Source organism: Parus major, chromosome 8 (genome assembly GCF_001522545.3).
Source record: "Parus major isolate Abel chromosome 8, Parus_major1.1, whole genome shotgun sequence".
Classification (NCBI taxonomy): Eukaryota; Metazoa; Chordata; class Aves; order Passeriformes; family Paridae; genus Parus; species Parus major.
Window position 1 is genome coordinate 6,341,368 of NC_031777.1, and position 15,872 is coordinate 6,357,239.

Sequence of the window (15,872 nt, forward strand, 5' to 3'; positions counted from 1 at the left end):
TTTCCCTTTCCCTTTCCCTTTCCCTTTCCCTTTCCCTTTCCCTTTCCCTTTCCCTTTCCCTTTCCCTTTCCCTTCTGTAAGAAACCACCTCTCTTTCTGTAGCACTGTGCCACAAGTGAACTCACAGAGGCAGCAGAGGTAGATCTTTATCCCTTTGTTTGGAAACAAGGGCTTCTCCTGATCCTCTTCACTCAGGAATTCACTTTCATTTTGCCCTTTAGGATATAACACAACCTTTAGGATCTAGTACAAAACAGGTGTTTAGAGAAGGAATGTTGGGGTGTCTAAAGATAAACACAACCCTTAAAGATCAAGATTTCATAGAAGAAAAAGTGGGAAAATACCTGTTTTGTCTCTGGTGGTGTTTTTGTTTTGATTATATTACTTTATCATCCATAGCTGCAGTGCAAGCATCACATCAGCTTAAAACTTAATATGGCAAATTTCTGATCTTGAGGACGGTTTTTGTTTTAAGCAGTACCTAAATAGGATAATTTATCTTTCTTCCTGATTTGACTCAGATTTCTCATGGTGTCTTTTTTAAGATGCTAAAGACAAGCTTTGCCATTAAAAGACAGCATTTCCCTATCTTAAAAAGGAAATCACAGTCTTTAATTAACAAGCATTTATGAAATGCCTGGGGATCTTGGGGATCAGGTAGTACCAAAGTGTAGAATGTTATAACTAAATGAACTCCTCAGTTCTCATCTTGTTTTTACCCTAGCTCTAATTAGACAGGGAGGTTTCCTATTCAGTGCACATTCTGACATCTGTTCTGGGATATGAAGCCTCTGGGATTTGCCATATTTTCATGTGCTAAATGACAGGACAGAACTGCAATTCTCTTCATGGCTCATGAATTCTCCAAGGTTTATCTCTCAAGACTCCTGGAGCTTACTTGCCTGTTACATGTGACTATATGTTATGGATACTCCTCAGCTACATTTGATAAAAGATGCACTGAGCAGAACCTGAATTCTCCTCTGAGTCAAAACGCACACCAGGAACCAGTATTTCCTCACTGGTGTCTGCTCACGCAGCTCACAGAGATGCAGTGAACAAACCACAGAGGCCACCTTGCTGAGAGCTCCTAGGCAGAGCCTAACAACCAAATATACTTAAAACAGAGCCTAGTTCACATTTGACCTCTAGAAATGTTGATTAAATGTTTTAGCTCAGCTGAGGTCTCTGTAGACTTGTGAGATGCTGGCTCAGTGGTGCTCCGGATGAGCCTGCTCTCCTCAAGGCAGTGAAGCAATTGCTCCATCACACTTAGATACAACCAGTGTATGCCCAGAGAACATGAATTTTGAAAGGAAAGAGGTTTTTTAGCACAACACTGACCTTGATGTTACATATCATCTGCTATACTTCAAATCTGATCAAGTTCAGTGTTGGTTTAAAAAGACTCTACAGCAAAATATTTCACCATTCTGTGATCAACTGCATGGCATAGCAATAAATCTACCAACCCCACAGCCCACATTAGCAAAACTGAACAGTGTGAAAGCAGCTTCACAGTGAGTGGCAGATGTGTACAAACTGAATGAGAAGTATTTAATGGTAAAATGCATAACTTCCAGTCACTGTGAACCTCCAGCGTATCAGCAAAATTCATATCCATTGCAACTCATCAGCTCCATACAAAACATCTGAGGCACAATAAGGAATGACACTCTGCCTATGGACAGTCAGCTGGATTAATGTCATAAAAACAGATAAAAAGAAGGAAATACTTTAGAAAGTCATATCTGGGTATGATGTGAAATTATTGTTCAGGGGCAGGAGAATTCAGATATCTATTCTATACTGTCTTACATTGCTGTGCTGAGGATCTGCAGATTGGTACGCTTGCCTATTTTAGGAAGTTGTTTCAACCACTGGACAATATTTACTGAAGTGATGTGTATTTTAGTGCCTGCTTGTGTACATTTATTGTTCATCCTGCATACAGTAGCAATTTGAAATATTCTTGGGAAGGGTGGGACAATACAGCCCTGAAGACTGGTGTCGTGGTTTAAAACCAATAACTAAGAAAATTATTTATTTCTTGCTGTGAGATATGGATTAGAACAAGAGCAAAACAGGCATAAAACTTAAAAGGAATAAACAAAGTTTACTGACAAACTACAATAATAAGAACACCAGAATAAACTTCCAGAAAAACCTTTTCATCCCCTATCTACCCACTATTCCTTTGTTCACACGACAACAGAGGCAAAAACTTTGGAACTTTGGTGGTTAAAACAGTCCCAATTCTTGCTACAGTCTTTTCACCTGTCTTTGTAGAGAAACAGAAGTTTCTTCCTGTTAATTTATGGAGTTTCTCACAAGAAAACTATTTTTGTTATAGTTTTCCATTGCCCTGATATCAGCTGCCCAGAGCTGCTGTTATCAGAGCCCACCCCTCCCATTTTTACATCACTCTGAGATGTGTATGGGTCATGAGTCGAGGGATAGCATTTTTAAGGATGAGTATTCAAAGGCAAAAAAAGTCTTCTTCATCTGTTTCTGTGAGCTTCACTAAACAACAGTTTTCTCATTGCCTCTCAAGGCTTCAAATCTCCCAGCACTTCACTATACCATAATTACTCAAGTTTACACTTTGAACACTTTATTCTTCCCTAGATACTTATCATGAATTAAAGGAGTTCTTTTCAGGACTTCATTGTCCATCTCCATAGTTTTAACAGAAAGATATTTCAGCTAAATTAAAGCATCTTCTTAATTCTCTACCTTTTCTGAAGCTTCTTTTCTTTCCTGTCACTGGTAGTTTATAAAGTCTCTTTTCATGTTGATCACTCTCTTTTTTTCTCTCTGGATAAAAGATTAATCCGCAAGTCTCATTTGGGTAATGAAAGAGTTAAAATCTTGCCCAGGCTGTTGTAGGTAGTTCTGTGGCCTCGGCTGGTGCAGGAACTGGAGCCGTCTGCGATGGAGAGTTCCTCATGGCTGCTCTGGAGAGTGTAGTTGCCGCCCCAGCCCGCTGCAGGTCCAGAGTCTCTCTCTCCTTCTTCACTCAGCAGTTTCTAGTGAATTTAGGTACAGCAAAAACCCTGCAGCCGAGCCAGAGATCAGCTTGGCCCAGCCCGGCCCGAGCCCGGGGAAAACCCCCCGCAGGGCCCACATCTCCCAGCCGGGAGACGCGGCAGGCCCAGCCCTGTCCCCGCCCGGCCGCATGGCCTGGGCTGGGAACGGGAGGCCGGAGCTCCGCCACTCTTCACCGCCAGGAAACAAAGAGAACCAAGACAGCTCTGGTTTTACACTTTAAGGTAGGGTTCACAAGTTGATCCCACTTTTCAATGGACTAAACTGCTGTCAATTCTCAGCAATGACCGATAATTGGTCAGGAGAAAAGACTCCAGGCAGTTCCCAGAAACTTCAACTTTTCTTAAAGGTAAAGTAACTCCATGACAACTGGGCCATAAATCACAGAATCACAGAAGGATGGAATGGGTTGGAAGAATGGTTAGATTGGAAGAAACCTTAAAATCATCTCATTCCATCCTGTCATATGCAGGGTCACCTTCCACTATCCTGTGATGCTCCAAGCCCTATCCAACCTGGCCTTGGACACTTCCAGGGATGGGTTGGCCACAGCTTCTCTGGGCAACTTGTGCCACAGCCTTTATCACAAAGTCATAGAATCATCAAGGTTGGAATAGACCTCTAAAATCATTGAGTTCAAACCTCAGCACTACCACTGTCACCCCTAAACCACTGCAGACATCAACCAGTCCCAGACCCAGCTGCCTCTTGGACACCTCCAGGAGAGGCATTTTGGTCCTGTTTATCCGTGCTTTTACTGTGGCATGGTCTTTAACGTGGCCTCTGGGGAAACTCTGGAGGCTCTAACCGTGTCTCCAAGGGGATGTGCATTTTGCGGTGATGAGTGACAGTGGTGCAGAGCAGAGTGGGGGCACAAACAGCGGCGGGGGACCAGCGTCCCCAGAGGCGCTGCGGGCCGTGGGGCAGCCGCGGGTTCCGGCAGGGCCCGGCGGAGCAGGGGAGGGCCGGGGCCGGGGGGCAGGGCAGGGCCGAGGAGCCGGGCAGGGCAGGGCCGGGGGGCAGGGCAGGGCAGGGCCGGGGGGCAGGGCCGGGGCCGGGGCCGGGCTCGGGGGCGGTGCCTGCGGAGGAAGTGGCGGGAGCGGTCCGGGCTCGGCGGGACCACGGTGCTCCCGGAGCTCCGCACCGAGACATGGGCGCCTCTGCCTCCTCGCCGCTGGACGACAGCAAGTGCGCCTACATCCGAGGTACGGGGCTGGGGGACCGCCGGCAGCGCTCCGGGTACCCCGGGGCTCGGGGAAAGCCGCCGGCAGCGTTCCGGGAGCACCGCGCATCCCTCGCAGCGCTCGGCAGCCGGCAGAATAGCGCGGGTTGAGCTGATTCTCAGCGTCCGATGAAGTTTGGAGCACTTTCTTATGGGCGATGCTTTATAAGTTCCCACTGAGGGAGTTATAAGTAGACGGTGAAACTTGAGAGAGTGTGGAGCGCTGCGGCTGAGTCTGCCCGTGTGACAGATCCCCGTTCTACAGACCCGGCAGCTTCCGAGGTGCCGGGCTTTGCCAGTGGGAATCCGACCAGCAGCATATGGGCTGATGCTTTGTCAAGCCCGTTGGAGGCAGTGGCAACGCTGCTTGGTGGGTACCGAGGTAAAAAATTTGGGTACCTTACACAGTCTGACTGTGTAAGGGCAGTTATTTCTCCCATTAAAATGTTAGGAGAGAGAGAGCAAACAAACAAACAAACAAGGCTTTAAATTATATATATTGCTATTAAACTATGAAGGAAAAGAGTGTAATTCTGAGGTTTAGGGAGACTTTTTGTTAGAGTAGTTCAGTATGAAACACATCTTACTCTTACCTGTACTGCTTATCACTCAGCAGGTAGAGCATTTGCAAACCAAATTGTAAGGCTGAAGATTTACAAGTGGGATAAAAGCTTGCATGAGAAAAGGAAGTCCAGTTCTAGCACTTGATGTATGATGCATGCAGAGCCTGTGAGAACCCTCTCTCTTGTGAGCTGGGAGATCAAACTCTGTGCTGAGAATTTGGGCCGGAGGGGAGCTCCTGGGTGGTGCCCACAACCCAGCTTGTCCTTGGATTTTTTTGCTTTGGGATTTTTTTGTGGTGCAGAGGGAGTGCAAACATTGAGCCCCTCTTCTGTTAGTCATCCTTTGAAATCACAATGGGTCTTTCAAGAGGTTCCCATATTGGGAAGGATGTCCAGTTATTAAGTTTTACCCAAAAAGCAGTCAGCAGAGCTACTGGCCTCACATGCTGAGATTTTTTTGACAGTGTCCTATTAGTACTGTCAGTTTTTCCTGCCCCGTCGAGGGTGGTTTCAAGTCCTGTCAGAGCCATGAGGGTGCAGTCCCCATGGATTTCTATTTTACTTTACATTCATCCCTACGCTGCAGCCAAAATTGCATTTTCACAGTTCAGCATTTCAAGTTTCTGGTCCCTGAGTTGTGAGCACCTGAAAAGTTTGATGTGTATTTACTGGGGAAAAAAAAAATAAAAAAAAAATTAGGAAATTCAGGGAGTTTATTGGTTTAGGGGAAATCATGTAGGTCCTTGCCCTGGATATTGTCTAGAATTAGAACTAGGAGCTAATGCTGAAAGGTTGGGAAATCCCTATCTGTGAAGTAGGGCTGGATGTGTGTGTCTGAGACTTGCCTGCAGCTCACAGGGAGGGGTACCTTGGTCATGCTGAGAGCTCTGCAGCGCTCCAGACACAGCTCTTTTTTGCCCTTCACATCTTTGCATAGGCAAGAGGCAGAGGGAAGACATTATGGAAGAATATTAAAATATTAAAAGAATTAAAATCCTGTGCTCATCCCCTGGTTTATGTTTGCTGTTCGTGCTGTGAGGATCCCCCACTTGATGCTCCTGCTTGGAAAAATAATTAATGAGGCACTTTATACAGAGACTGCCTGTGAATTAGCACTTCTGAGGAAGAAAAATAATTGTGAAGAGCATCTTAAATGGAAACAGAGTGCAATTGAGCCAGCTCACCAAACCTATTGCTGATGTTAGGCTGGAGTCTGCCAAAGTCAGGCCTTGCCTGTGTGTCTTACACACCTGGGTGTGATTTATTTGCAGAGGAGTTCTGTGGGGAACTCCCCTCATTCCAAGAGGGACCATGTGGAAGCACTGAGTCTGTAGCTTGAATAAGCAGTACATTTTTTAGCTGGCTTTGTGAAGCTGAGGTGGGTTATTCTAGTGGGATGTCAGCTTTTGGGGTTCTTTTTCTCCACAGGTGATGCAGGAGTGTCCTCAGTAAAAACGAAAGGGAAGGACTTGCTTTTTGTCAGCAGAATTGTCAGTCCATAGGTGCTGGAATGGGACAGCACTGGTGAGAGAGGGAGATGGGGAGACAGAAAGCCAAAGGAGCCTGCAACACTCTACAGACTTTGTGCATTTTGGGATGCTCCCTCATATTGGCCCAAATACCAGTAGCCTCAAGACAGGAAATCCTGAGTATTACTTCAAGTGAGAGCTTGGTGTAGTTCATAGTTGTTTTCATGATGGTGTAATTAAATTTCTTGTTGCCGTTATGATAATTTAATTTGCCTGAAATTAAATAGATTGTAAAGTCTTGTAGTTTACTTAGACAATATTTAAGCTAAAGCACAATGTAATGAATGGAAATAAGGGACTGAGCATTAAAGGCAGCACATGTCCTGTGCAGGGCAGGAGTTGGACTTGATGATTCTTGTGGATCTTTTCCAACTCTGGATATTCCACAATTCCATGTTACCGGTTCTACACCAACATAGGTACAGTTCTACAGGTTTTCTGACTTCTGAAAGTCTGTCTGCTCACATTGATTGTGGGATGAGAGGAGAATCAAATGAGGACAAGAATTATGTGAGATGTAAAATTATGTTGAAAATATGCAAACCCAGTCAAACAGGTGCCTCTATAACCCCTCAAGAACCTGCCCTCAGCATGGGCACTCCTGGGTAGAGCCTGGGAGATGCTTTGTTGTCTGTGGTTTCTCATGGATGAGTGGGGGTGAGCCTTGTCAGACCAGATGAAGAAATAAATCCCAGAGAAAACCAGGAAGGCATCCCACACAGTGTCTTGGTTACTGAATGCAAAGCCTGGGATTTTCACCTTAAATTGCTTTCAGCTTCCATGCTCTTAAGGAAAACGTGGTAGGACTGAAACAGCCAACTTGCAAAGCTGTGTATTGTTGTACATAGGGCAGTATTTGGGCAATATCACAACCTGAAAGTCAGCAAATGTAATTATTGACCTGGTAATGTGCTTCCCCTGCCGCCAACAATGCCTAAGAAGAGAACAGACAATGCCAATGTGTGATTTTCTGGGTGGCCTTTAGAAGGAAATTGAGGCTGTGTTTGAAACTGCAAGGGCAGGGATCTTCCTTGTGAAGTTTGAATCTACTTCCTGAACACTTATTTGGGGATGAAAATGCTTTGCAAAACAATTTTTACACTCAGAAAAATCTCTGTATAAATCTCATGAAGTTACATTTTGCAAGCCATCACAACATCTTTTGTCTATGTTGAGTAGAAATTAATGAAAATTGGTCATTGGGGGATGAAATAATGAATAAACTGTCAAGACTTGATATTCCTTACTCCTACCTGAATGGAATGAATGTCATAGTGAAATAATGAAAAAATAAGTGATCAGTGGGGACAGTTTGTGTCCTTTGGGAGAAGGTGTGTGGAGGATACTTAAGGGGAAGTGGGAGAAAGCCAAACCATGTGCACAGCAGCATTACTTGTCTGAAAACCTTAGCAATTTCCAAGGTGTCTTTCTGTGTTGTGCAGCACAAGCCTGTTTTTCTAACCAGACCTGTAGAAAAATACATTTTTCCACCTATTTAAATCCATGCAATATTTTAAATACACACACATTGTAAGCAGTAAAATTATTTAAAGCCGTCCAAAATGAAAATAAAATTTTTTAGTAATTCCTCTAGGTTTTGGACTTAGGCCTTGAAAAAGATGACTTGTGGCAGAGATTATCTGGCTTTGTGGGGTTTTGGTGGGACTACATGGAGATTATTTGGGATGTGAGTGAAAGTGAGTTTAAAATATGGCAATAATAATACGGAGACAGGGAGTTGGTCATGTGAAGAGTTTATTAAAAAAATTTGTGCTCTCAATTTGATGAGGCATGGGCTAAACTGATGATGGGAGTTGTTTGTTGGGTGGATTGTCTAATGATGCTTAAGGAGGGCTACACCCAAAAAGGAGCAGTCCAGGCAGTGGTGGGGAGTTACAGGCTCAGGGTACAATTGTGAAATTCAGGAATCAGCTGAAAGTGCCTGCTAAAGCAGCTTAGTGGTATATCCTGAGATATTGTGCTGGAGGTATCATCATTGCTGATGGAAAAGTGTCTCTTAGTGTCCCTACTAGCAGACAAGAAACAATCAAGGATGAGGATCTTACAGCAGGCAAAGATGGAAACGCCCCTTAAAGTCTTGATTGTTTTCCACTTCTACAATCTCAGCAGCAGAAGTAGTAGACGACCAAGCTCTGCTTTGTCACGTGTCATGTGTCTGGACTAATTTTTTTTAAATTTGAAGAAGTGGAAAGATTTCAAGCATCTCACACCAGTAATTTCAACAGGTGCATCCCCAAAAAGTTCAGCATATGAAAAATTGACTTCTCTGAAGGTTGTTTTTTCTTAAAGATACTTGGTATGCTTAACCATATCCTGGCTACCCATTTCTATAAACAGACATCTGTCCAGAGGATGAGGCTTTGTATTCATTTGCTTTGGATTTGTTTGTTTAAATGCAGTTTCTTCCTTCCCTTCTTTTCCATCTCTTTCCTCTCCAGGCAGGTGGGATCCCCCAGTGCAGGGCATAGTGGCTGTGACCCTGCAGCACCCAGGATGCACCCTGTGGATTTCCTCATTGTTTAGGAAGTTTTTCCAAGCAGACCTTCCAGACGTTGTTCTTTTGAAGTGACAGTGAAAGCTATTACTTCATATCTGTAAGAAACTTCTTCCTAGCCATTTGTTTTACTTAGGAATTTCAGTGTGGTGTTAATTAAGTTGGAATTTTGCACAACGATCGCACGCTGTAGGTGTGTTCCTACAAGATGTAGTGTACTTGAAAAAACAGAGAGACTTCTATTCTGGCCCATTTTAGAGGCTGAAGAGGAGCCTGCTTTATCCTTTACTTGAAAGACAAGATAGGAAATGGGTCATTAGCTTTCCAGGAAACTAGCTGAATAAATTCCAGCGGTGGTACAGAGATGAGTCCCACTGACTCAGAGGGACAGAACCCAAGCGCCTGATACAGCTCTGGAGTGAAAGTCTCAGCCAGCGTGCACAGAGCTGGCAGGAGGAGTGCTGCAGAATGGAAGAATGACTTGGAATTAATTGTGGAAAAGCTAGCCTTTTCTTGGACAGGCACTCAGACTGGATGTTGGATTTTCTGCTTTAAACTGTCATTTACCCTTCTGGTTTTAATTTGGTGTGTGACTGCAAGTACAGTATGGTTCTGTACAAGTCTTGCTGCACTCCCTGCCTTTGCTTCCAGCCTGTTCCAAGCTGGGTTGTTTTGTGTTCCAGAAATTCTCTCTTCATTTTATGTAGGTGAGCATGGCTGTGGCATCATGCAGAGCAGGAGTACCTCATCCCAGCCAGGTCGTACAGGGCCTGGGGCAACTTCCTGGTCTAGCGGAAGGTGTTCCTGCTCCTGGCAGGGGGTGGAATGAGATGGGCTTTAAGGTCATTCTAACCAAATTCTACAAGTGTGGGGTCTCTCTGGACTTCACAGCATCTAGTTTGTTGCTCTTAGAGGCTGCTTTTCCTCTTCACCTGGTGTGGTTTATGGTAAAAGCTGATTTGATTTATCTGCAACTCCCAAAATCTAAGGAAGAGGCAGAATAATATTTTCATTCAGAAGCATGTATTAAATCCAGAATTCACAATAGTACCATCTAGTCCAATCCAAATAGGGATAAATACTCACGGAAGGAAGGAGTGAAGTAAAGCCCACAGGAAATTCAGATTTCAATAAGCATGTAAGATTCTATTATATGCACCTTGCAAAGTTTCCAAGCTCTTGAAGACTGTAAGAAATGAGATTTTTAAAGGAAAATCCTTTTGGCTTTACTTTTTTTCTGAGACATTTTTGTTTTAGTGCTCAGAGAGATTGTTGCTTTTGGAGCCATTACCAGCTTCTTATCCCATAATTTTGATAAATGGTACCTGCCGGTGCTGCAAAGGAGAGAAAGCTTCTCTTTGGGTTTTATGGCCTTTAATTCAAGGGTCCAAGTGCTTTTTCTTACCTTTCGACTGAATGCAAGCAAAAGGCATCCAGGGATGTGATTGATGAAAAAGGTATTTGCCACGCACATGAACAGAATTTACTGTCCATGGTAACTTTCAGATTTAGCGTTGGGAGACTAAGGTAGGATATACCTTCCCTGTTCTGTTTGCATTGCTCAAATAGTCCATTATTCTCTCAAAAGCTCCATGAGCAATTGTGGAAGTTTCCAGCCATGTTATCCTGCAACAGGCATGGTCAAGATTTCCCTATCAAAGCAGGAGATTAAATTTTTCAGTTTTCCTTTGTTAGTTTATCAGTAGAGGTATTTTGTGTAATCACACCCCATTTACCCTCTGTATATGGCTTGAGGTTTTCCTAAACCCAGAAATCCCAGTTACCCAATTTGTGTCCCAGAACTGTGTTAGGCTCTGTGCCTGTTCAGCAGGATCATCTCAAGCCCCTGCACCAAAGCAACCCATACAAGAACTACCCCTAAAGATGATGTGCTGCATCACTGGGTCTAAAAAATGAAAGGTGGCTTTTCTCTGGTCTGTTTTTGGGTAGTGTGAGGGAAGGAAAACCACAGGATTGTAGGGGAAGGCATGAGGCATTTTTCATGCTTTTCTTGTCACTGTAGAATAAACTACCTACGGTGTTGAATTAGGCACAGGGATCAGTGGAAAGAATATCTCAATAGAAAAAGTGAGAAACAGCTTCATCCTTGCCCCAAATCTGTAGTTGAGAGACACACTTTAAGTGTGCTGTGCCTTTGTACTTGATGTTTTCCAAAATACTGAATACTGGAAGTTCTTAAATTAGTGCAGTTTGGCCACAAATTGTAAGACAGTTTTTGCATCTGACAGACATTTTATTACTATGAAAGGGAGAAAAAGCAAGCTCTGAGATGATGAAAGCATCTTTGTTGGTGGTGCCTTTGGGCAGTGGCAGCTGCAGAGTCAAAGTCTAGGTGGGGAAGGATGATATTCATAAGGAATGTGCTTTTAAAGTACAGCTTTTTCTTTTGCATGGAATAACCACACTGTTCTCTTCACACTTATAGAACAATTAAAAGTTGTTTCAAGTTTTTGAACATACTTGCAAGCATTTTACTTGCTTTTGCAGTTAAAGTACAGTGATGAAACAAGGCAAACTCTTATATCAAAGCAAGATTAAAGCTTGTGCAAATGGCTCAAACTTCTGTGAAGAAAGGGTTCACCTGCCTAGGTCTCCTAAAATCTTTGTCCTGTGTCTTTCTAGTAGTCTTATATATATTAAAACTTAAAAAATGTTTGCTGCTGATTCTACACTGAGAATTATTTTGGTATGGATAACCTAAGATTTTAGTGACTTTGTTTCTCTAATTATTTAATTAAGTGCTATATCTTGAATTCATAAGCCTTTAATTTTCATGCTTCTGTGATATTTATTAATAGGTCTGACCAAGTAGTTGCTCTTACACTTTGGCTAGTATTGAAGCTTTAAGCCAAAATATTTAGGTCATTGTAGTACTACCAAAGTTGTTGGTGTAGTTATTGCAACTTTTTTTATTGCATATTTTTTAAAGCTAGGGAGTTGTCTTAGCTGTAGTGCAGGAAGCAGAAAACAAAAGCGAGGCTCTTGGGCTCTTCTGAATACACGGAATGAGTAAAAAGTTAAAAGCAGTATACTTTTCAAAAGTATGTAGATAGTTTTTGTACGGTTGAAATTCTTTTAGGAAACGAGTGAGATCAGGAGTAGAGTAGTTACTTTTTAGAGTAAATACATTGAGCTGAAACTAGTGATTCAAGTGACCTTTTGGGTGTTGCTTGTGGTGAGATTGATTCTAAGCCTATAGTTGTGCCATGCCCTGCACCCCGTGGTTCCCAAGGAGTAGGCAGTGCCAGGGATGACATGCATGTTGTTGCATGACACAGTCAGTGCTTTTGTGCACTCCCTGTTGGGTGCCCAGCAGCCCAGTGTCTCCCAGGTGGTTTTTGGGGTGTGAACGGGGGAGGCACCAGTGCAGCCGTCGGAGCGCTGCCGCGGCGCTGGATGGGCGCTGCTGCAGGTGCCTGGTCACACTCCAGGGGCTCAGAGGGACCTGGGCTGTGCCACCCTTGGGTTGGAGCAGTGTGTGCTGCTGTAGGGCCCCCTCAAGCCAAGCTGCTCCAGGGCTGTCACAGCAGCAGCCATGGGCTGCAGCAGCTCCACTCCTCCATGGAAGAGCAGCAGGTTTTTGGCTTGCTGCCTAGTTTCTGTACCTTCTCAGGAGCGAACCATGATCTGTCCTCCAGAAGGAGTTCTGCTTTGGAGCTTTTTGCAAAGTGAATGTGTCAGCTGATCTCCAGATTGGGCTTTTTACATGTCACTGCTTAAAGAGTGAGAATAGAGCATCCTCCCGTTAGCGGTTTCTGCCAAAAAAAGCCACCCACGGCAGTGCCTGGCAGTTTCTGGGCTCTCCCCAACACCACCAGCACCAGTGATGCCTTCTGAAACCACATAGATCTTGTAATGAGATCTTTGGTAATGCTATAAGACGGTCTGTTCACAGCTCCCCAAAACGCTGGTGTTTTTCCAGGTTCATTCTATGTAGTGCTTCTAGGGTCAGGGCATGTTTTGGGTGTGGTTCTCATGCAACAGGTAACCTGCAGAAAAGGTCATTTACACCTCAGTTCCATGTGGGCTTTTGTATGGGGGATGTGTAGGTCCTCACAAGGAGTGTGGCACAGACATCATAAGGTAATGCTTGTTCCTAATTCTTTACTGTGTAAGCAGGCAAAGCTAAAGCAGAAGTCCAGGGAACTGAAGACATGGGGCCAGGTTGTGGCAGGATCAGGAGCAGCCTGTGCCAACCCTTGGGGCAGGGACAGCCCCTGCAGCAACTCCTGCACCCTGCTGATGGATCCCAGCGGGCAGAGTCAATGACTAACACTTGTGCTGGGGACCAGCTGGACCCTTAAGCACCCAGGACCGTGGAATCATAGAATCATGGAATGGTTTGGGTGGGAGGGGAGTTTAGAGCCCATCCAGTGCCAGCCCCTGTAATAGACAGGGACACCTCCCACTATCCCAGGTTGCTCCAAGCCCTGTCCAGCCTGGACTGGGGCACTTCCAGGGATGGGGCAGCCAGAGCTTATCTGGGCACCCTGTGTCAGGGCCTCGCTACCCTCACAAGAAAGAATTTCTTCCAAACATCACATTTAATGCCTCCCTCTGGCAGTTTAAAATCACTCCTTCTTGTTCTGACACTATTTGCCATGTCCTTCATTTTTTTTTAAGGCCCTCTAAAGTTCTGAAAGGCTTCAACAAGGTCTCCCTGAAGCCTTCTCTTCTCCAGGCTGAACAATCCCAGCTCTCTCAGCCTGTTACTAAATGCTTTCACATCCAACCTTAGAAAAAAATACCTACAGCTTTTGTATGTTATAAAACCATCTGGGGTTTCCCCTAGAGCTTTATTTCTGTGTGAGGGGAGCTGTAGGTTTTGAAGGGCTCAGATGCCACCTCTGGCCATGCATACCAGGTCTCTGCTCATTTGCTGGGATAGCCCATTTACTACTGATTTTTGGTTCCTTGTGGTTGCGACCTCAGCTGAAAAAATTACCCTTACGTGCAGTATCTGGAAATTTGCTGTCTGCAAAAGAGCTTTTCCTTGCTCTTTTCAGAGGTCCGTGGGCATTTCTGCTTGAAATTTACAGAAGATGCCAGCGCCATCCTGCCACTCAGTATCCATCCCACTCAAACCCTCTCATCTCCTGTCTCAGGAAGGCATTTCTAAAGTTTTATGTGGTATTTCCCTTCCTCTGCTTGAAACCACAGTTGCTGTTTGTGCTGTGATTCTCTGCAGGGCATCATTGTGACACTGGTAACTAGAGACACCAGTCTTGGAGCAGGATTTGGGATGTTAAATACCTTGGTGAATGTTGTCTAAAGACCAGTTTGCTTTTACTGAGCATGATACAGAGGATCTTTATGTATTTTCACTTGTTATTCCAATATTGCAGTGGTCACACTATAGGAAAGGCAAGTTTTCATCATCCCCAGGCAAAGGGTCTGTGCAAACAGGGTCTGTGCAAAAGAAAGGACAAAAAGGTTTTTTTGCTCTTTAAGGATATTCTGTAAAGTAATATCATTGTGTATCTGTAAAGTAATTTAGTCTGCCAGACGCTTTCCTGTGTTTTCAGTTGCAGATGCAGTTGCTTCAGCTGTCCAGACTGAAGCTTTCATGATAAGCATCTGCCTCAATTGCCATTTTGTGAAAACTGCAGCTAAAATGGATGAGTGTTTTTGTGCTATGGGGTTTTTGTTTGTTTGTTTTTTGGAGGTTTTGGGAGGGAGAAGGGTTTGGGGGATATTTTTTTGTGAATTAATTTATAGAAAACAGGCTTTCCTCTCTTTGGGCATTCTTTGAGCAGCTCAGGCAGGTAGTATAAGGGAAACTGGAGGTGAGTGGGAAAGGAGGTTTCCATCCACTACCCATGTTCTCCTGCTGGACTAAACCCTGCTGTTTCCATGTTTGCCCTCTGTGCAGGCTAAAAAAAGCTGCAAAGCCCACAGCTACCAGCAGCTGTTCACTGCCGTGGGCAAAGCAAACACGACAAACCTTATAGGCTTTAGTGTGAGTGGAGAGTGTGAATCTGAAGCCCTGAACTCATTGCTGATGCTTGAAAACCAGGGTGCAAAGGCTTATCTTTGGTGTGTTTTTCTACTGCTTCATTCAGTAGGAAGTCCCAGATTGATTGCTTGAATTTTTTTTCTTTCATTCTGAGATTTCCTGTACACCTGCCAAGCTACAAAGCAATGTGCAATAATTGCCTAGCTGATCTTGCTGCTGTTTGATTTCATGCACAAAGAGTTATGATGTTAATTTGGGGTTTGACAAACCTGATGCCTAATTTTCTTGGGAACTGACGATTTTGATATTCTCCCCAAATTTCTAGCCAGGCTCTTGCTGTGCTCAGGCACTCAGCACTTCACTTCTTTAAATCAGAAAAAGAAGGTGGCAGGAGCCATGTGTGTGTTTCTCCTTTAAGTTACATATGTTTTGTCCAGCTTTACATTCTGCAATAGGCATAGATCTGGTCTTCTGGGGTGGTATTTACCTGCTTTTAAATATAAATCAAGTTCCTGCTATTTCCAACTCACTATGCCACAAACTTTCAGAGCTCTGCAATGTATGGGATAGATACCATATGAGGTTGATTAGAAGGTTGATTTATGGTATTTTTAGGTGTGATTGTAAAGGAAAGTAACTTTAATTACTGCTGCTTGTGCTCCATCTGTCTTTGTTCTGAGCCCAGGAAGTAGCAGCAGAATTACTGACACAAGGAGTGTGTGTGATGGTTTGTGAGTATGGTTGAGGAAGGGATGTCAAGGCTTAATCTGATGTGTCTGCAAGGAGGAGCCCCCAAATGCTCCAGATTGTCAGCTGATCAAAGCTGATCGTGACTTTTGTGGTGGTTTTGGAGGAGCAAAGGTCAGTCATAGAATTACTTGGATTGGAAGGGATCTTTAAAGCTTGTCTTGTTCCAGCCACTGCCATGGACAGGGATGCCTTCCACTGTTCCACGTTGCTCCAAGCTCTGTCCAGCCTGGCCATGGACACTTCTGGAACAAAGCTGTCCTTTTGACAG

The 15,872-nt window shown here is 44.2% G+C and overlaps 1 protein-coding gene across 1 annotated transcript in view; it reads left to right on the forward strand.

The window, feature by feature from the left end:
* The first annotated feature begins 4,144 nt into the window (after positions 1 to 4,144).
* NIBAN1 (niban apoptosis regulator 1) overlaps positions 4,145 to 15,872 on the forward strand; it is a 57,240-nt gene continuing 45,512 nt past the window's right edge. Inside the window, exon 1 of the mRNA XM_015636858.2 lies at positions 4,145 to 4,253. Coding sequence (XP_015492344.1) covers positions 4,199 to 4,253 — 55 coding nt within the window. The 5' untranslated portion in view covers positions 4,145 to 4,198. The remainder of the gene's footprint in view (positions 4,254 to 15,872) is intronic.